At 37.7% G+C, this 23282-nt stretch overlaps 1 protein-coding gene across 1 annotated transcript; it reads right to left on the reverse strand.

The window, feature by feature from the left end:
* Positions 1–8936: 8936 nt before the first annotated feature.
* On the reverse strand, positions 8937–21693 carry CIDEC (cell death inducing DFFA like effector c). The gene is made up of 6 exons (XM_051981888.1): positions 21655–21693; positions 21199–21276; positions 20774–20924; positions 15868–16023; positions 14721–14908; positions 8937–10276 (listed from the first exon to the last, which is right to left on the reverse strand). Exons 1-6 carry the CDS (start codon positions 21657–21659, stop codon positions 10099–10101), a joined length of 756 nt encoding a protein of 251 aa, XP_051837848.1. The 5' UTR covers positions 21660–21693; the 3' UTR covers positions 8937–10098.
* Between the last annotated feature and the right edge of the window lie 1589 nt (positions 21694–23282).

A 23282-nucleotide genomic window follows, 5' to 3' on the forward strand; every position in this document is an offset into this window, starting at 1 on the left:
CCAATTCCCACTCCCCTTCTCCCCAATTTTTTGAAGGATTCCTTTTATATTATATATATGTGTGTGTATAAATATATATTTATATCTATCTATATATTATATAACCTTCTCAATACCTGACCATTTCTTTTCCAGTATGACCATTTCTTTTCCACATGTTGTTCTAAAGTTTCTTTTTTTCCCCTCTTCCTTTTCCTCTTCCTCCTTTTCCTCCTCCTTTTCTTCTTCCTCCTCCTCTTCTTCTTCCCCCTCCTCCTCTTCATCCTCCTCCTCCTCTTCTTCCTCTTTCTTTTCCTCCTTTTCCTCCTTCTTTTCTTCTTCCTCCTCCTCCTCTTCTTCCTCTTTCTTTTCCTCCTTTTCCTTCTCCCTTTCTTCCCCCTCCTCCTCTTCTTCCCCCTCCTCCTCTTCTTCCTTTTTCTTTTCCTCCTCCTTTTCTTCTTCCTCCTCCTCCTCTTCTTCCTTTTTCTTTTCCTCCTTTTCCTCCTCCTTTTCTTCTTCCCCCTCCTCCTCTTGTTCCTCCTCCTCCTCTTCTTCCTTTTTCTTTTCCTCCTCCTTTTCTTCTTCCCCCTCCTCCTCTTCTTCCTTTTTCTTTTCCTCCTTTTCCTCCTCCTTTTCTTCTTCCCCCTCCTCCTCTTCTTCCCCCTCCTCCTCTTGTTCCTCTTCCTCTTCTTCTTCCTTTTTCTTTTCCTCCTCCTTTTCTTCTTCCTCCTCCTCCTCTTCTTCCTTTTTCTTTTCCTCCTTTTCCTCCTCCTTTTCTTCTTCCCCCTCCTCCTCTTCTTCCCCCTCCTCCTCTTCTTCCTCCTCCTCCTCTTCCAAAAAATAGAGGCATGGCCCAAGCCATAGGAAGACTAGCACCTGACTTAAAACTCTCCTCACCTTTTATAATTTATCTCCAAGCTTTCTCTTTTTAGGTTTTTCCAATGAGCATCACTGGTCCTAAAAACTGAGTTGCCAAATAGCAGTAGCCAAATGCAGATTTCTCTTTGTTCTAGGGTACAGATGGTTTCCTTGGCAAGAGGATGAGTTTAAGTGCAGCACATTGGGTTTGGAGGGATTTGGTTAAACTCATTTTCCTGATGAGAAGCCACTATACACTATCCTTATTATAAGCTATTTGTTAAGTTAACCCAACCTGAATTCCCTACCAGCCAGAACTATGGCAAAGAAGAGGGAAAGTGGAGAACGGCTCAGAACAGCAACATAGCAGAGAGATGGATGAGGTAAAAGATTGTAGGGAGGCCGAGGGTGGCCAGATAGAGAATTGCCTTTCACCAGTCAGGATAGCATGACTCTAGATTGGGAGCTCCAGTCACTGAAGTGGGATAGGGTAAGAAAGCATGTAGGAAGATGGGAGCTTCTTATTTTCCTAGTTAGTTAAGCATGACAGTCTTTGTGGCAGTGAAGACAAGTCATTTCACAACTGAAAAGGATCTCTCTCTTCTGATGCTTGTTAGAATCCACCTTTTATAGCTCTCATAATGACAATGGATATTACATTTGATAATTCTTTAGACAATTTCCTGTGCTTTTGATGTGGCTGATGTAGGCATCAGCTGATGGAATTCGGTCATGTGAAGAATTCACAGTGGCCATTCTCTTTGGGAAAATGTAAGTTTATGTAGAAGAGATTACAGACTTCCATGTTGTTTCCCCAAAGAAACTATAAATTTCTTGAGGATTTTTATTAGTTCTAGGACTAATTTCGTTAGTTAGTACAGGGACTCAATAATTAACATTTGAAATAACAATAAACAACTTTGTAACTCATCTCAGGGCATAGAATCTAAGTTTGGAAGAAGCCAGTGAGATAATCTATTTTACTCCTCCTCCCATATCATAGATGGAGTGATCCAGAGAAAGTAAATGACTTGTTCATAGTCATCCGAGCAATAAATGAAGAGCTATTATGAACCCACAATTTCTAAATAGTTATGATGCCCTTTCTCTGACATTAAGAGGCTTGTGATCCTCAGTTAATTCCTGACCATGCTTTTCTACAAATTGTCCACTGAGGATTTACCTACTATTGTGAAGGCCTCCTTTTGGTTATTTTAATATTTCATATGGGTAACAATGCCCCTTTTGCCCGTCCTCTCAGCCTCCATTTATATTTGCAGTTTGGGTCCCCAGAGGAAAGCTCACTAGTTTTTCCATTAGGGGTAACCCAAAAAGACTGGAGATTCTAATACTATTTCTTATTCTTATTATTGTGATGAATTAATTGGGGGAAGAAGGTTTAAGTGACTTGCCTAGGATCACAAAGCTAGGAAATGTTAAGTGTTTAAGGCCAGATTTGAATTCAGGGTCCTCTTGACTGTATTAACCTTAGTGTTATGCTGCTAATTCCTTATATCCATCTTGCATCTTTCTATTAACTGGATCTGGCTAGAAGGGTATGTTGATTTGAATGGAAATGGAATATCAATCAGATCCAAGGGGCATTACTCCTTAGAGACTGACCTTTATATGCCCTAAGTAACTGGGAAGCCATATCAACTAGCCCAGATCTAGCCCTCCAGGGGTCCTCAAACTATGGCCCAAAGGCCAGATGCAGAGCTGAGGACAATTATCCCCCTTACCAGGGCTATGAAGTTTCTTTATTTAAAGGCCCACAAAACAAAGTTTTTGTTTTTACTATAACATATATATATATAGTTTTTACTATAGTTCAGCTTTCCAATAGTCTGAGGGACAGTGAACTGGCCCCCTATTTAAAAAGTTTGAGGACCCCTGCTGGCTAGACCAATTAAGTCTCAGGGACAACTTCTCTCTCTTTTAGGGAAAAAAATAGCTCATCCTAGTTGGTCTTTGATATTTCTTCAAAAAAGCTAATAATGTTCATTGGTTACTTGAGCAATCAATGGGAAGAGTACCACTCGAGTTGGGAGAATCATCAACCTTTTGCTTTATTAGATATTACTTTAATTATAGTGGTATACTAAGAATCTAAATATTTTTGGACCCTATCAATCATATGCGATCACAACAGGATATTGGGTTTTAAATGGTAGCCTGGGTTCTAGGGGAAAAGAAAATTGGATACAGACTTCCTCTCAGCAGAGATAGAGGACAGTGGGTATGGAATGCTGTATATTCTGTCAGATGTGATTCTTTTGCCTTTTGGGTTTTGCTTAAAATTTTCCTCTGTAATAAATAATGAGTCCTATGTTGAGGAACATATTGAGAATGGATTGTAATGTCAAAGAGAGGGGATTAACAAAGTATTAGAAATAGATGATTTTATTTGGGATAGGAAATTCCTGAATAAGGAAATTCTCTCTATCAATTCAAGTTGGCATTTTCTCTATAATACACATTCTTAGAGAGTTATCTAGAGCATTGAGAAATGAAGCAACTTACTTGACCAGGGTCATGTAACCCCTTTGAGTTGGGAGGCAAGGCTTGGTAGGATCTTCCTGGCTTCTAGGCCAAAGCCATATCCACTACACCAGGGATTCTTAAACTTTCCCTTTTCATCTGAGAAACTGTTCCATGACCCAGCTATATAGGCATATAACATAGGTTTAAAAAAAAATCAAACCTTTACTGATAATAAATCCTAATTTCCAGCCCCCACATTCACTTCCAAGACTCCATATAAGGTCACAAATCACAGTTTAAAAAATCAGACACTATACCACAATACTTCTCTAATGAGTTGTGAATTGGGTGGGGGAAGCAGGGAGAAGAGTATTTAAACCTAATAAAATAGCTGTAAAATATTTTATGTGTGTGGAGGAAACTTCATGACATTGTGTGAATCTAGACCTACATGACAGAGAAATCAGACTTGTTGTTCAGAAACCAGATGTGTTTAATGTTTAACTTAGGACTAGATTTTGCTGACTAGAAATCCAGCCAGGTCAAAAGATTGATGCAAAAAAATATGAGTTTTTTTCTATTAGACATCTTATACTACCTGGAAACTGCCTTCATGCTGGCCAATCAGCTATTATTTCCTTGTACCTTTGTTTGAATTTGAAATAATGTGTAACTTATAGACACTAGGGTTGAGCAACTCTATTCTGCTTAATGAACAACTTAATGAATTTTTTCTAAATTATTACAGTCTCAGGTTTTGTTCTCAGCCAACATGTGATGTCAGTTTTTTTTTCTCCAACAAACTTTTTGATTATTACTTTGGATACCACCAGCACTTTACAACATGCATCTAAGCAATCATACCCACTGTAGCTTATGGAGAACCTGGGTTTGAAAAGAGCACCAGAAAAATAAGAATCACGATGTGATAGCAGAAATAATTTCTATTAAAGGTGATAATGTTCACAGGATAAATAGGAAAGCTTACATTTCTAGCACGAGCAAAGATCCTTCTAAATGGCTACAGGGAACTTCTGGAAATGTTGGCTTGATTTGGATGGAGGCTTCAGTGAGTTTAATTGGAATGGTTCCTTTTTATTCAGACTTTGATTAGTTTGTCATGTAGTTTTCTAGGCAGATATCCAGATAAAGGGGTTCCCCTAACCAAGAGCAAGCCATAGTCACTACTTTACTGAGCAAGTGATGAAAGCTTTACTTGCTAGGTTCAGACAGAGATGACTGATGTGACTGATGTGGACACCAGGTAATGGTAGGCACAAAATGATAGAGCCAAATGTTGGTGTTCAAGCATATGAAGAATTCACAATGGCCAATCTCTTTGGCAAAAGATAGGTTAAATGAGAAGAGATAACAGAAAAATGAAGGAATACAATAGACAACAGAAATGGTAAACATTAAATAGAGCTGGGAGAGCATATAGTTAGCAAGAAAGGGGTTTTAATAATTAATGATGGAAAAGACAAGCTTCTTAGTGGAATTCACAATTACCTAAGAGAAAGGGAACACCCCATGAAGTGCCCTTTGCTGGCAGGTTAAAAGGGATAAAAAAGAGAAATGGAGTTTGAGAAGAGAGACACAGTGAGGCATAGTGGGGTTAGGAGACACTCTATGTGGTTTGGGTAAGTGGTAAAGGGAAAGACACCACAAGATGGAATGTCTCTGTGGACTGACCCAAAAGAGTGGAGCCAAGATGGTGTGGGCCACAAGCAGATTTATAGGAAAATTTTAACCTCAGGGACATAACTGGGATTTCTTGCACAAAGTGAGGCAGCTCATGACTTCCACAGTGGGTGAACCTCAGGGGTGTGATATAATTTGGATTTCTCACTGGATGACCTCCGGGTGGGGCTCACTAAGCCAAATTGATTTCTATCAGAGCCTTTTCTCTGGCTACTCCAAGGAACAATTTCATCAGTGGTCCAATTTTTCTCAGTCAACTCCATTCAGTTACTGAGGGACCTCATCAATGACCATTATGTTAGAATCTGAAAGAGTCCTTGTCTTTCTATTTAAAATCTTCCCCAATTCCCTCTCCTACCCACAAAAAATATAGCAGTCTTCTAAACAAGTAAGCAGACCTGCAGAATAGGGTGATTGCAAATGACACTTTATATGGCACTTTAAAGGTGTCTCATTTGATCCCCACAACCCTTTGAAGTAGATAGATCATTCGTGATTACCTTCATTTTAGAGGTAAAGGAATTGAAGCTCTGAAAATTGATGACTTTTCTTTAGCATCACTGAAAGAAGAGTTGAATTAAGTATTTATTAAGGGCTTACTTACTATGTGCAAATACAGGTCTAAGTGCTGAGGATACAAACAGAAAAGCAAGACTGTCTCTGCTTCTAAGGTTTTCACATTTTAAGGGGGAAAATAACAAATATAAACTTAATCAGTAGTAAAGTTTTCTAATTTTTAAATCCAGGATTCTTTCCTAGAAACCAGTTAATACTTTAACTAAATACAGGGCATCGATAATCCCAATACCCCAGGGCAATATAATGGGAAAAACAGAGAAAAAGGGTTCTGTCCCTTCCTTAAAAGGGACTGGAGCTGACCCATCTGTAAATTTCCAAATTGGCAAAATAAATGAATTAGAGCTGTCTGCTATCCATAAGCAGCCTACAAAACTCTCAAATGTAGCCAAAAAGATATTAAAATGTAATTAGGAAATGTTTAACAAAATAAATACAAATACAACATAAATAATATTAGTGTGTGGTTTTCTAAGTCAATATGCAATCTGCAGGGATTTGAGTTTGACCCTGCTGATTTAGGAGAACAATTTCTTCTTTACTAAAACATCTGTCTTGTATACTTTAGCTAGCCAATATCCTTCCATCCTAGGCTTTTGCTTATTTACATATATTTCAGAAACATAACTGTTCACATTCATAAACATTTTACATGCCTTCTTTTTTTTGAGATTTTAGCTGAGATTTATTTTTTAATATACACTAAAACAATTTTAAAAATTTTTTTTCAATTTTGAGTTATACATTTTATCCCTCTATTCATCCCCTCCTTCTTCCTAACATGATAAGCAATCTGTATATAGGTACATGTACAAATTGTACATGTACAATCATGTAAAACATTTCCATATTAGTTATTTTGTACAAGAAGACTCAAAAGAATGAAAGAAAAAGTGAAGAATAGCATGCTTCAGCCTGAATTTTTAAAATATTTCTTTCTCTGCAGGCAGATAGTACGCTTCATTATTAGTCCTTTGTAATTGTCTTGGATCATTGTATTACTAAGAATAGCTGAATCATTTAGAATTCTTCTTCATACAATATTGTTGTTACTATGTACAATATTCTCCTGGTTCTTCCTACTTTGCATCAATTCATTTAAGTCTTTCCAGGTTTTTCTGAAATTATCCTGCTTGACATTGTTTATAACATAATATAACATAATCATTTACATACATATATACATTATTAATCTACCCTTCATGACAAATCTATGTGGCATTAATGAAAAGGTTGTAAGTTGCTCGTTAATGGCTAGACACAGGGCTAGTTATTGATAAAACCTGTTTGACTCTAATATCCCATATTCTTTCCATTCTAACACTGATTTGTATCCAGTGCATGAAAAGCAATAAATGCCTAAATTGAGACTTAGTGAAAAGGGAGTGAGAAATATAAGGGAACAGAAAAAGGTGGAAAGTATCGTCTGATCTTGGGATATATGCCCCCAAAGACAAGGTCTATGAGGGGGAAATGTTACACAGATGCCAAAATATAGCATTTATTTGTAGAAATAAAAAATCAGAAACAAAAGGGGGTGTCTGTCAAGTGAGAAATGGCTGAACAAAATATAGCATACTACAGGAATAGAATGGTATTGTGTTATAATACATAATGAATATCAATAATTCAGAGAAGTTTGGAAAGACCTATTTGAATTGATATAAACAGTAGTGAGAAAAATCAAGAGAATGGGCACAATGACCACAGTAGCATAAATGGAAATATTGAAAGATGGGAAGCCTGATCAATGTATTGCCCAATGCAGCCTCAGTGGATTGTTAAGAACAGTCATCAGGATGAGGTTACTTACTTCTGGCAAACTTCCTGGAGCTAAAAGCACTCAACTCATTCAGCTACTACAACATGAAAATGGAACAGGAAATTGCTTCCATTGCACAGATAGTTAAACTGACACAGGATATTTCCTGGCTTAGATACCCACTACTCTTAACAAATTGATCTTCTCTTCCCAGCCTCCCCTTCTCTGCCACACCCCCCAAATTCTAGCCTTGAATCCCAGGCCAAGCTGAGTGCTTCTATGAGATTTTTTCTGATCACTCCATGTTTCTCCAGATGATTTGACCTCATTGCTGGGTTGGATTTTTTTTTTTTTTTTGCAAAGATACTGTAATGGTTTTGCCATTTCTTTCTCCAATTCATTTTATAGACAAGCAACTAAGGTATAAGAGTTAAATGAGTTGCCCTGGGTCACACAGCTAGTAAGTGTCTGAGACTGGATTTGAATTTGTGAAGATAATCTTCTTGACTCCAAGGTCAGTGCTCTATCCTTGGTACCAGTTAGTGCCCAAATATTCTACCCTAAAACCATTTAATTCATGGGTTTTGGCATATCAAAACTTTAATTGCTGCACCCAGACCATCACACCAGGTTCCTGTAATTTTGTACTCCCAACTATACTTTTCTTCTTGGAATTTTAGAACTTTAAATGCTATTCTTTCTCCTCTTAAGGAATATAAATGGATCAAATCAGTGTTGTTTGTCATAGAACAGAGACAGCAAATAATAACAGAAAATCAGCTTCAAAGCCAGGAAGACCTGGGTTCAGAGTCCCTGCTGAAACATATTGGCTCTACCTGCTCTAGGCAACTTACATTATAAATTGCATAGAAAATTCCAGTTTGTATTGGTAAATTTATGCTAATAAGTCATACCTTTCCCTATAGAATTCACACACATTTATCCACAGACCTATAAAATTTTCTCCTTTGTTAGAACTTACGTGTATCTGAGTTAGCATTTCACATATAGTATCCTAAAGTATGTGTGGGAAGGAACTAAGGTATAAGTTAAGGGAGTACCATGAGTATCTAAGATCTTTATTTACTTTCTGAAAGGCAAACCAAACCACTTTCCTACATCTTGCCAGTTAGTTGGTATAATTCTTGCAGTCATTGTCTCTTGCCTTTTGATATCTCCCAAAACCGATCAATAATATCGTCTGCATTTTGCTCATAGTCTTGAAATGTCCTGATAGGGCTACAGAGACTCAAAGCCTCTGAGGGCAGGATGAGAGCAGCCATATCTCCCTTCTTAAATAATCTTGAGTAAATTAAAGGTCATTTCCAGTGTCTCTCAGGTTCTCCTGGCTTGAGGGCCTGTGCTCTATCCACTGAGACATCTAGGTGGCTCCTTCACCCAATGTCACTCAAAGGTCCCAAAATCTAGTTTTGGAAAGAGGATTTAGCAAATAACACTTTACCTTCCTCTCGATTGATTACATTCTTAGAAATTTTTGCCACCCACCCACAATTATCTTTAACCCATCTAAGATAGAACTTTTCCTCATAAACAAAAAAGGAAAACGAGGAAGCAATTTTGTTGTTGTCAAGCATTTAAACAAAACTAATTACATTTTATTTTATATTCAGATCTACATCCTCTTTCTTCTATCTCCATTCAAAATAAAGCAAGAAAAACAAAAACCTACTTCAAATGTGTATAGTCAAACAAAACAAATTTCTACATTGGCCACACACATACACACACACACACACTCACACACACACACACACCCCTCTACATCCTGAGTTCATTGCTCTGAATCAGGAAATGGATAGCATATTTCACCTTGAGTCTTCTAGAATTATGGTTGCTCACTGTGTGGATCAGAGTTTCTAAATCTTTCAAATTTTTTCTTCAATATTGCTATTATTGTATAAATTATTCTCTTAATTCTGCTCAATTCACTCTTCATCAGTTCATACAAGTCTGGGTCACTTTCTTTGACATCTTCATACCACCTTAACCTGTAGAGGGTCACATTGTTACCCCAATCTAGGCACAGATGATAAGCACCACAGCATCCTACTCAGTCTTCATCTAGTCAACAAAAAAAAACTATCATAAACCTTCTTTGAAACACTTGTTTTGTGAGTGGGCTCTCTTTTCCCACCATGTGTAATGAAATTGCTAAACTTAATATCTTAAGTATACCCCTTCAAGGAATGGAAATGGTGAGAATCTGATCCAGTCTCCTCTTTTTCAAACTCTTCAAATTCCAGCTCTCATGCCAGTGGCTCAGCCAGTGATCCCAATTTGTGCAGCTGTTGAATTTACAGCCTATGGGCCTCTGTCTACAGTCACCCAACCCTGTAGATTGCACCAAGTTGGCAAGAAAAAGAGACAAGGAAGCTATAATTTACATAAGTTACATATTACAAATGTGTCCCAGAATACTAAGTTAATCTATGACAAAATAAGGCAATGCTGGAGTGAGGCAAGAGCAGGGAAATGTGTTACAGTGATCATGGATTCCAGAGGACTGGGACCTATACCACAGGCCACTCCACCCAGCTAAAATGTTGGCCAAATTCTTTGGAGGAGAGTTGGGAGAAGGCACAAGAAAGCCCACAGCTTCCCCTTCAGTCCACACCTGTTGCTTCCACTCTTCCTCTGACTTTGTGGTATAATGGTGAAAATATTACCATTAGTTCTAAGCATTCTGGGCTCTCAGCAGTTCAGTTTGAAGTGAGGTTTCACTGTAGCATTTTCATAAAGGAGGGGACTATGAGCTTCAATGGGAGAGATGATACCACCCCTTCCAGGGAATGCTGCTTCTCTGTGTCTTCAAGGAGATGTTGCATGAAGCAGGAGGTCCCCAGAAGGACATGACCAGTGGCCTGCATGCTGAAGGCAGCGCATCGGAGAGCTTCCCTGTGTAAAGAGGATAGGGAGGAAAAAGGAGGAAAAGGCATTTGGTCACTTGAAGGGCAACTCTAGAAGGAGGGAAAACCACTTTAAAACATGTCTGAGGCTGTTGATCTAGCTCTAATCTCCCTTCTAATCTGCAGTCTTGCATCCCCAAGACTGGATGTCCTGTGTCAGACATCTTAAATTCAACATGTCCAAAACTGAACTCATCTTTGTCCCCAAACCCTTCCTTCTTTCACATTCCTTATTACTATCAGGGACACCATCATCCTCCCGAACATCATCCTCAATCCCTAAATCTCTCACCACCAGGCAGAATAATTATGTGGCTCATTGCTATTTGTTTTTCATTCTCAAAAACCACCATGGCATCAGGGAGATCATGCCAGGCTATGCAAATGAACTGGATTTAAGTGAGAGAGGGTTGTGCAAGGTCACCTGCCTCACTTTCTCTTCCTGAGCCATCTGGATCCAGTGGATCAAGATGACTAGAGATGGCTCTGGAGGCAGTGGGAGACCTTAGTGTTTTTCAGCTAAAGTCTCTAACAGATCTCAGCTTGAGGCAATGCCCAGTCGGTGATTAAGGCTAGGTAAGAAATGAGAAAGAGAATGACTTTTACATAGAGGGAAAGACCTGAGTTTCTGGCTTAAATAGAAACAATTGCTATTTATCTTCACCTTGAGCAAATCAGAACCCAAACAATGACCAAGTTGGGGTTGCTTTAGGGTTTAAAGTATGGTCCTAAATCATAAACCCCATTTTATGGGGTTAATTTATATTAAATTAATTTAATTTATATTAATTTTTAATTAATTATTAAAATTTATATTCCTTTGAGAAAAACACTTCAGGTAAGCCTATGATACTCTATGTGGACAGGAGGAAGGGAAGGGATAAGATGAGAAGAGGAGGGGAGAGAAAGAAAGAACTCTTATTCCTACTCATAGAAGTTGTTTGTCCTTCCTTCTCAGAGGATCTCATTTCTTACCTCATTAGCCTTAATCACTGAATGGGTGTTGCCTCAGTCAAACGTAGACCTGTTAAAAGATCTTAGCTGAAAAAGGCCGAGGTCTCCTACTGCATCTAGAGCCATCTCCTGTCATTCTGATCTGTATCCTGCCACTGGACCCAGATGATGGTAGGGGGGGAAGTAAGGTCGGTGATTTGGCACAACCTTCCCTTACATAAGATTCTCCATCTTCCAATTCTCTGTATTTTCACTGGTTATCTCCATATCCCTCTTAACACTAGTGCCATCCCTCTGAAATAATTTCCAACTTATTTTATATGTACATAGTTGTTTGCATGTCGTCTTCTCCATTAGCATGTAAGCTCCACAAGGACAGGAACTGTTTTTGCTTTTCTTTGTATCTCTGACACTTTGCATATTGCCTGGCACATACTGAATACTTAATAAATGCTTGCTGACTAACTGTTTGTAATCTCCAACTGAGCTACATTAAATATTTCCCTTTCAGCCTTCCTTAAACCAGGGATTCTTAATCTGAAGGTCCATGAACCTGTTTTTAATATTTTAAAAACTATTTCAATATAATTGATTTTCTTTATAACCATATATTTATTTTATTCTCTTAAAAACATTATTCTAAGAAAGGGTCCATAGGCTTCACCAAAGGGATTTATCACACATACACATACATAGAGCAAGAGAGACAGATACACACACACACACACACACACACACACACACACATATACACAGAGAGAGAGAGAGACAGACAGACAGACAACAGAGAGTAAGCTATCCTGGATAGAGGGAAATCTTTGGGCATTAGTGGAATATTAATATCCAGCTTAAGGTGCAATTTTATTTTTATCAAGCAAATTTGAGTCTAGTCTTTGGGGCCCCAAATTTCAGACTCTTCCTAGTTACTGTTCTTTGAACCAGGCAATATAAAATATATCCTTGACCTGGACACAAAGGAAAACTTTCAAGTGACATCCTGCATATTCTGGAATAATGATAGAGATAAGTAACTTCTGGGAAGCTTCTAGAAGCCAAAAAGTCACCTAGGCTATTGTGGGAAGAAAGGAATAAGAAATCCCACAGCTTTTGAAATCAGCTATGCTCAGGCCTATATGTAAGGGAGGAAGTAAGATTGCGGGAGCAGCCAGGATTTCAGGGAGGAAGTTCTCAGGTTGTAGAACAGAAAGAAATAAAAGCCACACTCTCTTCAACAATGAGATGAACCAAATCAGTTCCATTTGTTCAATAATGAATAGAACCAGCTACACCCAGTGAAAGAACTCTGGAAGATGAGTGTGAACCACTACATAGCATTTCTAATCCCTCTGTTTTTGTCCACTTGCATTTTTCATTTCCTTCTCAGTCCGATAAATTTTTTACATTATTTCAAAGTCCAATTCTTCTTGTGCAGCAAAATAACTGTATGGATATGTATACATATATTTTATTTAATACGTATTGGTCTACCTGCCATCTGGGAGAGGAAGGAGGGGAAAAGTTGGAACAGAAGGTTTACAAGGGTCATTGCTGAAAAATTACCCCTGCATATATCTTGTAAATAAAAAGATATAATTAAAAAATAAAGATATAAAAGCCACAGAGAGTTAGGGGATGCTGATGGACAGGAGCCCTGCTTCTATGTAAGCAGCTAGTGATTTTTGTTTCATGCATAATTGAAGACTTTGTACTGATGATGTGGTATTTTGTAGTCTCCTGGAAACAGACAGCTGCCTAGTGGAGGAGGGGAGCAGATGTGATGGTTCTGCACTGTACATTCATGAAAGCATTATCTAGATTCAAATCTGTATCTGTATGAGTAAAGTATACTCATTCATTTATATTTCCTTTACTGGTACTAGATTGTTTGCGCCAATCAAATACCCAGGCTTAGGACAACTTCCTGGATGGTTTTCTATTCAGTCATGTACCTTGGCCTGTTCCTGCCTTTCTTCAGGTAATTTACAAATCTGTAATGATAAAGACTTCTCAGGTTTGGGGAGATTCCTCACATGCCCTTCCTTTCATTTTATCTGCCTAACTCCTTCTGTTTAAGGAATAGTTTGAACATCATCTTATATAGGGGAGTCTTCTTCCATCTCTCCAGCTCATAAGGAGCTCTCCTTCTATGCTCTAAGGTAGAGGTAGACAGCAGGCCAACACTTCAGGTAGCAGAATGTAATTAAAATGTTTAGGAAATATTTAATAAAATCAATAAAAATACAATAAAACATTGCATTTTAAACTAAATTACATTACATTTTAATTACATTTTAAAATTAAATCAATATGTTGCCTGCAAAGATCCTTATCCATGGATTAGTGGTCTCCATTTCTGTTTGGGTTGGACATTGCTAATCTAAGGCACTTGCTGCCTTAATCACTCCCGTGGCTGTAGTTGTACTCAAGCAGGGAGAATTAACACCTTGTCTCTTCAACTAGAATGTAAAACTCTTTCAAACATTTCTTAAATATCTACTGAATATAAAACACTATAAATACAAGGACAAATTAAACTGTTCCTAATTTCAAGGAAGTGATAGTAGGCACATAATGCCTATTGATTAATTTTACTAAGTGGCAACAACATATCATCATTCCCATCATCAGTGCATATATAGTGCTTTCAGATTTGTAAAGCATTTCACATATGTTTTGATCATAACTACCTATGATATAGGTGTGATTATTACTCCATTTTTACAGACATGAAAATTGAAGCTAAGAATTTGAGTGACTTTCCCAGGGACACATATCTAGAATTTAAGGAAGGATTTGAACTGTGTTCTCTCTGACTTTAGTCAAGCACTCTATTCACTGCACCACTTAGCAGCCTACAAGTATACAGATAGGAAAATGCAAAGAAGTATAAGGAAGGAGCAGCTGGGTGATACAGTGGATACAGTCAGGGTCTGGAGTCAGGAGGACTCATCTTCTGAGTTCAAATCTGGCCTCAGATACTTTACTAGCTATGTGATCCTGGACAAGTTATTTAACTCTGTTTGCCTCAGTTTTCTAATCTGTAAAATGAACTGGAAAAGGAAGTGGCAAATCATTCCTGTATCTTTGCCAAGAAAACCTCAAATGGAGTCATGAAGAGTTGGACATGACTGAAATGACTGAACAAAAACAATTAGGAAGGTGAAATAAATCAGCTAGAAGGAAGTCAAGAAGGACCTCATATAGAAGTTAACTCTTGAGCCGAGCTTTAAAGGAATCAAGATGTTCTGAGATGGTGAGTAAGGCATGGAGATATGATGCCATGTTTGAGAAACAATAAGGCTTCCATTTGACTGGGCAGCTAGGTCAGGGACTATATCTTATGCTTTTGTATCTCAACATCTAGGATAGGATTCTGTTCACGTTAGCTGAGCAAATACTTGTTGAGCTAAATTAGAACAGATTATTGAAGTAGATGAATGTGTTCAGGGAGCTAAGTTGTCTTCCCCAAAGCTACTCACTTCATGATACGCTTGGCCCCAGAGCACTGTAGATCATAGGACAGTGTATAGTTGCCATATAGTGTTGCTTTCACGTTCAGGCAGCCAATGAAGTCATCTGGCCTTGCTTTGTATAAGTCAAAGGTCACAGAAGCCACATCCATCCTCTTAAAGGTCTTTGGAGAGAGGGAGAGCTGGTATCCAGGCCCCTAAAATGAGCATTACAGGTCATGGGAGATAGGCTGATTAGTTAAGATATGGATAAGAGTAGTTAGCAGATAGCTTCTGCCACCACTAGAGCTTTATCTTCTCTTTCCCCTGGTGAGAAATAATTCATTTAGATTCCTATTCTATTCTGGTCAGTATTAACCAATTTGACAGAATCATATCGTTTGTTCTGTATATAAGGCCCCAGAGCTGTGAACTGCAGATTCACGTGCAGTTGATTTGCTTAATCATAGGAAGTTAATTGCCACCCTTATTTTGCCTAGTCACAATAACTAAGCTCTGCATGGAGGAGAAGACAACTACCTTAAAAGTCCCCCAAAATATTTTTTGTACTTCCATATCTATCTCTTGTCCATTAGGAGCAGGTGACCATCTTATGACCAGTGAATGAGATAGCTTTTACCATTTCCTCCTGACCAACTTAAGGAGAAGCTTTTCATCTTTTTTTCTTTTCTTTTTTTTTTTGGCTGCGGCAATTGGGGCTAGTGGCTTGCTCAGGGTCATACAACTAATAAATGTTAAGTGTTGAAGGTCAGATTTGAACTCAAGTCCTCCTGACTTCAGGGCAAGTGTTCAATCCACTGTGCCACTTAGTTGCCCTGAAGCCTGTTCATATTATGAGGAGATATTCTTTACATCATCCAACTTATGACCCTGATGATACATTGTTTTGCTTATTTTAGCTTATGTATCATATGTCAGTTGATATAATTATTCTGTATTTAATATAGTTGTTCTTGAATGATTAGACATCTAGCTCCACAAAAATAGGTTTCTGAAAGAAGGAGCATCTCAGATTATGAGGAAGATCTGTGGTCCACTTCATTAAAGAGAACCATGGACCTTTTAATAAAGTGCCATTAATTCAAAGCTCTGTCTCAGTCTCTTTTATTGTAGGTGGGATAATTTTAATCCCTTGTATCCTCCTGACTTGGTTTACCTGGTTGGGTGTTGGTTGCCATTTCTGCCCCTTCTCTAGGACCATGAAAACTGTTCCTTCATTTAATGTCTGGAAATATTCCTCTGTTTCTATGATAGTACCATCTTCTTCCAGAACCAGGGAGAAGGTCTCTACCATTGACAGAGCTTCTTGTACCTAGGAAAAGAAAGGTATAATTTATGATGATTGGACCTTTTTTCTCTTTTCCACCCCTGCTTCCCTTCCCATCCTCAATAGAAGTCAAGATATCAACTAGCTTGAGATTCAGTTCAATATAAGAGCCAACTACTAGGAGTAGAAAGATGAAAAATATCAGTCCCTAAATGATCCCTAAGATCTTTCTCTCAGCTCTAAAGTTTTCCAACACCTAGGTGCCATAGTGGATAGAGCCCTGGGCCTAGAGTAAAGAAGATGAGAATTCAAATTCAGTCTCAGACACTTACTAGCTATGAGCAAACCAATTAACCACAGTTTACCCCAACTTCCTCATTTGTAAAATGTGCTCCAACTGCTCAAGATTGTTGTGAGGATCAAATGAGATAATATTTGTTGAGCATTTAGTTTCACAGAGAATAGGCACTAAATAAATGTTAACTGTTACTACCCTCTATAAACTATATAATTAGATATCCAGAAAAAGCAAAACAAACAGCTGACTACAGACTGTTATGAGACATGAAACTACTATATCATAGAAAAAGTATTGAAGTGAGTATATCATAAAAAACAGCATTGCCTATAACACTGCTCACTAACACTTCAAAGAATCATGCTTAAAACTCCTTCCCTGCTCAAGACAGTATTTTAGAATGTTTGAAATCCCACCTAGGTTTTAAGATAATTTGTAGCCAAGACAGGAGGACTTCTTAACCTTAACAGTATTGACTAGTATATATTTTCCATGTCTATTCATGCTATTTTTAAATATATATATATACAAAATGAATTAAGTTTATAAAAACCTTGCTCATTAGTGTTTTGCAAAATTAACTCATATATGTTTAGTGGCTTCCAAAAAGGGAATCAAATATGGAGAACAGTGTCTGCCTTTTAGTCTCCTGGATTTTCCCTCATCTTCACCTTATGGTACATTCTTGTATCATTTTAATTCTAGTCTAATGCAAAAATTTGACGAGTCCACAGATAGGAGTTAAGTTGACATAATAATCATTTCACATAATAAGGTCTTAAATAGTTCTGACTGTTATGTATTTGCACTAGAGAGATAACTAGCCCCTTAAAGGGAGAAAAAGGAATAGAGCCAGTTAATGGCAGAAATGGAATGGAGTGAAGAGAGATTTCTCAGCTGTTACTATCTTCATTTTAACAAATCTGGCCACTTGTGATTTAAGTAGTTGAACAAAGTTACCAGATTCAATAGTGTAGACAAAGTTTCTTTCAATAGGAAGTGAATCATTATCTGAATTCTATTTCTGCACCTTTACAATGTTGCCACTATTTGCTTAAGGTTGGGGTGGGGTGGGGAATGTGCTTGGTCCTCAGAGACAACTCTGAAATTAATCAGGATGGCAATTTTGAAAAACACAAGACAGGATAGAAAGTAGCACAGAGAGAAACAAATCTACCTTTCCTTCTTTTCCTAGAACTCACCCTGACTTTGCAAAGGACCTTTAGGAGAGTTGCTCAGGAAAAAATGAAATTCAGAACCTACAGTCTGACTGTCTTCATCTCGCTATGGACAATTGTCCGTAACTTTTCTAGAGGCAGCTAGGTGATGCAGTGAATAGAGAGCCTGGATCCTAAGTCAAGACATAAACTAGCTGTGTGACTCTGAGGAATACCTGTAGATTGCCTCAGTTTCTCCATCTGTAAAATGGAGGTAATAATAATACTTATGAATGAACTAAATGAGATTTTATAAAGCACTTTGCAAAAAGTATTACATAGATTGTAATTGTTATCCCTGTTGTTTTATTTTATTTTTTGCTGAGGCAATTGGGGTTAAGTGACTTGCCCAGAGTCACACAGCTAGAACGTGCTCCTATTATGATTTAAAATACATCACAAGTTTCTGCCTCTTTAAGCAGAGTATATAAAATAGGATGTAAACTGGTCTTATTATGTAACAGTTCAGGTTCTTTTGTCCTGTACCAACAGGTTCAAACATGGCTTCTTTAAAAAAAAAAAAAAAAAAAAACCATTCTTATCAGGTATGACAGAAGAAAACCAGTCAGTCATCACTGACTGATGACTGTGTCATAGATACCAATTTGTGACAAACTAGTTATCTTGTCACAGAGGCTTCTTCTTGGAGTCCAGAAGATATTACTGTCTCTAACCCATGCTAACAGTGATTATGTCACTCAGTCTTTCAGAATCTCAGTAACTCTCAAATTTGCTTTGGTATGAATCTTTGGTGTTGCCTAAACAAAAATAAGAGTTTGCTAGAATCACATTTAAGTGATGCTTGAAGGGTCCAAGTGAAGGTTGGGAAGAGGAGGAAAAAAGGGAGGGGGAAGAATTCTCCCTAAGACAACAAATCAAACCATGACAATTAGAAGTCCTTCAGACTTGCTGAGGTCTTGTATTTCCTTTGTAGTCTAGAAGAGGCTTCAATGAAAAAGGAGCTTAACTCTAGATTGACTTTACTAATTTTGGTTGCTGAAGCAGGGGAAGGAAGTAGATAATTATTCTCCCTTGTCTTCTCCCTTTGAGAGGAAGGTAAGAAGCATAATTATTGGCCTTATTCATTTTACTTTTAATTACATCTAAATTTTACAGAATGAGGATGAAGGAGGGTATGCAAGAATTCTCTGGAGAAGAAAGGGAAAAAGGAATAATGTGGCATTTGTCATTTCTTCTTCAAAGCTAAGAGGCAATGTAATGTATTTGGTTTTGGTTTTGGAGTCAGCAATTGGGTTCAAATCTTACCTTGACTTAGAATCATAGATCTAAAGGAGAAAGGGACCTTAGGATATCTAATCCAACTTCAGCCACCGAGGTTATAAGGTTTATCTAAGACAAGATGGGATTCAAAAGTCATTTCCTTCTATCAGTCTTAGTTTTCTCCACAAGGAAGATGAGGGTCTTGAACTAGATGATCTCAAAAGTTTCTTTACACCTTTAAGCTGACAATCCTTTTTTAATGGCAGAAAAAAGGGTTCCCCACCCCTGGTCTACAGAATGGCTATTAAGTGGAAATTAAGCCAGTGACATCTTTAGGGATGGAAAAGATCACAAAGATCCAAGAAGAGGAGGACCATGATACAGTTAAGGTTTATACATAGTATCATTCTTTGAGGAAATTAAAATATACCTCCTCTTCAGTCCCAGCCAGTTGGGCAGAAATTGTCTACTAACACGCAAAGTACACAGAGCTTGAGCTACTTGTCCAGACTCACAAGTGATGACCAGAACAAAGTTGGGACCAGAACTTGTTTCTTGACTCCTAATTTAAATTATTCTTAATATTTATTCCATGTAATATTTTTTTCACCACCAGAAAACTAAGATAATTTGCTCATGGGGTCTACAATTAATACAGAATTATTCCAAGGACAAGTAATTTATATAGAGTTTGGAACAGTGCCCAGACTATTAGATGAGATTATTGACAAATTTCAGAAAGTTGCTCAATCTAACTAGTTTTTTAAGGGACAAATTAAGATTTCTTCACATAAGATTTAAATTTGTTTTTAATTTTTGATAACTATTTCAGTATACTTGGTTTCCTTTATAATCATATATTTATGTATTTAAGAAGATTATTCTGAAGAATCCATGGGCTTAACTAGACTGCCAAAGGGATCTATCACATGCAAAAAGTTAAGAAATCCTGGTCTAAAGGGAATCCCCCCAGGGCTCCTCCTCATACCAAACTTTGCCCAAAGGGCTCTCTTGCTGTAGTCATGGAAGGGATTTACCCTTATGTCAGCAATAGTATGTCTTAAAAAAACTTACAATGTAATAGAAAAGTCAGAAGACTTGCATTCTAATCTCATCTTTGTTATTAATTCAATTCTAACATTTAAGTAGTATCTTTATTCAAGGCAGTGTGGCTAATAAAGACAAGAACAGTCTAAGACTTATCACCTGATGTAAGAAAGTATGCATATGACTGAAATGGGGGGAAAAAAGAAAAAATTTCAGCTCTGAAATTATTTGATTAAGCCTAGTTCTAGAGAAGAGCTGAAAAATACACTTCTCATCATTGGAAGTTGGAAGGGGGAGGGTAGTATGTGTATCGAATACTGTGCATATTGTGAAATACCTAATATGCTTGTTGGCTTTGCCAAATTGCTGCTTTCCCTTTCTTTTCTAATCTTTTTTTCTATGTATATTATTTCTTAAAATAATCACTTTTTATTTTCAAAACAAATCAATCCCCACAATCCTCTCTCTGGTGCAGGTAGTTCTTTCCATCACAAGTCTATTGGAATTGGCCTGAATCACCTCATGACTGAAAAGAGCCATGTCCATCAGAGTTGATCATCTCATAATCTTTTTGTTACTATGTACAATGATCTCTTGGTTTAAATCACTCTTCTCTAATCTCTAATCTCTCTTACAAGGGATAAGATGTTCATAAAGATAAATAAAGAATATTCAAGATACAAGGAAATTTGAAAAAAAAAAGTATCCCAGAAGCATGAGATAAAAAGGCCTAACAAAGTATACATTAATTCAAACATATCTCTTCCATTCTATGAGGCTCAATTTTTTTTTAATCTGATAAATACAGAGATTGATTTAAAATTAATCCTCCCAAGGTTCCTTCCATTCTGAAACAGATTAGCTTGTGGTGGGTTTGGGTTTCAAGTAAGAATGGATCACTCTTGCCTTGTGTATAGAGTTGTACTTATGAAAGTCAGCCTGAGACAATATTCTAAAAACATGAGTGAATTAGATGAAACTACAGATAATTCTATCTGAAATGGTTTCTCACCTTGTGGCTAAGGTCTAAGAGACTATCAGCCATAATCCCCTTCCGAATACTCCGACTGGCATTGGTGACACGATAGGGTCGGGCTTTGTTCGCGGAACTGGTTTCAGCCAACAGTTGTTGTGTCACCACAGAGGTATTTATTGCTACCCAACTGGAAAACCAGATAAAACAGTAAAGATGAGTCCTCTCTATAACTCCTACCTTCTCCAACCTTTTACCCACCTTTCTCCTCCTCCCAGCCAAATGACATTCCCTTCCTTCTGAAGTCTATTTCAGATTTATTTCAGGAAAATTTCCATGGTAAACCTCATCTTGTTTGAATTAGAACATAAATAAGGTACCAGAGGACAAGCTTACCATGTGCCTTCTTATAGTCATATATCTTAGGGAATTGATTTGGCAAGCTGAATAGGGACAAGCCTCACCTGGAAAGAGATTTTGGAGAAAGAAGGCTGAGAGACTTCATTGCATATTCCATCCTGGTCAGCTGTTCTGTTTGAGACCTATAAAGAAAACAAGGACCATTCATTTCAGGTAAAACTTCTCTTCCTCACAACCTCTCCCCAGCAGAGGAAGCTCTGAGATTCATTTTTTAAATGGCACTACAGCAACAAAACTGTGAGAAGCAATCTACTACCATTGTTACCCCTCTTCTATCCACCTCCCCTAGCCTGACATTCCTACTACTGGGCTCATTGCTTAGCTACTTTACTAGCAGCAGCTGATTCCAAGTCAGAAAATAAAATTTCCTAATTTAGACATCTGGTCCTATAGTCCCACTCACCCACCCCAGGCCCTAAGCCTGTTCTTGGTTTAGTCCTCCCTCAATAGGGGTCTTTAGTTCTAGTCCATTTCTAACCATCGCTTCCCCAGACACTCACTCCATGTCTGCTGTCCCACTGCTATGTTCAAACTGCCAAGGAAACCTGGGATTGGAGCTAAAGAGACCCAAGATAACTGAACTCTGTTCCATGGAGCAGAGTCCACAGCCAACTAAGCGCTTACATAAGAGCTTGGGAATCCTTTATTGAAGTGAGGAATTTCCTAGATTTTTCACCTATCTGGCTAGCAGACACTACTATGTTCAAGAAGCTTACTGCAATCACATTTCTTTTGATTTTCTACTTAGTGAATCTATCTCCACCCCAAACTGTCCTCTAGCCAGTTCTAGGAAAGCATCCAGGACTTCTACTAATACCTATCAAACTTGAGTTCTGAACAGACACTAGATCAGCCTAGGAGCTTTACCCTTTTTCTAACTCTCCCCAACCCAGCATCACTCACACATCCTAGGAATTGTTTTCCACCTTAACAAGACATCCTTCAGACAACCACCTCCAACACCGAGGGCCTATTCATTCCCTTAACATCAACAAGAATCTCCCCAACTTTCCATCTTTACAACAGCTCCCACAAAAACATCTTCCTTCCAACCTTCCCCATTTAGAAGCAGTCTCTCTTATTCTCATGCCTCACTAAAAACCGTGTGTAGGGCATCACTTGCTTGTGTCATGACCCAGTAGCTGACTAGAAGCAGTTGTAGTTCAATTCCCTTTCTCCCCCTCTCTCCAATTTATTTCTGGTTCACAGTAGAGCCCTTTCTCCTGTGTTATCAACTCCAGTCAAAGGAAAGATATGTAAGGATATTGACTTGAGCTGTCCCTCATATCTTGTGATCTCTTCTTGTCCTTCCTCTGAAAAACAGATCTCCTTTGTGGAAGGAAAGCATGGCAAGTATGATGAGGTAGAGAGAAGGGAAGAGTTCAGGTCAAAATTGAGATCATAGCTTCTTGCTTTTTCCTCCAAAGATCTAAGAAGCTTGTTGGGCTTGTGCAGGAACTAACTCCAGGGCATCAGGTTAGCCATTCATTCAATAGTTATTTATTGTGCATCTGCTATAGTAACACCAAAGAGTTAGACAGACAGGGGATATTAAGATATATGTCTTGTGTACACAAATGGCAGCAGTAAAAGGAAATAGCTGATAAGTGCCATATGGCTGCTATTTAAAAAAAAAAAAAGCAGCCTCAACTCATACATTGCTTCTGTTTTCTCTAGCAAGAATGATTTGGATATTAGAAAGGATAGAACAGAATTCGCTAATAGAGAGTTCAAGCCTGTGATAGAGATAAGAGAATATTCAAGATTCAAGATATCAGACTTAAATGAATTAGATCCCAGATGCAAAAATAAATAAATAAACCCTAAAAACCTTGTTTATATTATCTGAAAGATCCAATTTCTAAGCAGTAGTGACTGTGAGTTGGAGAGTAAAGGGTGGAGATAGTTTAAAAAATTAGAAAAAAACAAATGTTCCAGTTTTCAGTGAAGTCTTCAAATCATAAACCAGGGATTCTTAGCAAAATTCTAGGATGGATTACTAAAGGAATATGAATATAAGAAAGTTTAATTTTTCTTTCAATGTTTAAAAAAAGTCATATGGAACTAACCTTATCTGACAGAGATATTTGACTATTAGATCAAAATGATGCTTCATTAAGAGTTTATT

Source organism: Antechinus flavipes, chromosome 1 (assembly GCF_016432865.1).
Source record: "Antechinus flavipes isolate AdamAnt ecotype Samford, QLD, Australia chromosome 1, AdamAnt_v2, whole genome shotgun sequence".
Classification (NCBI taxonomy): Eukaryota; Metazoa; Chordata; class Mammalia; order Dasyuromorphia; family Dasyuridae; genus Antechinus; species Antechinus flavipes.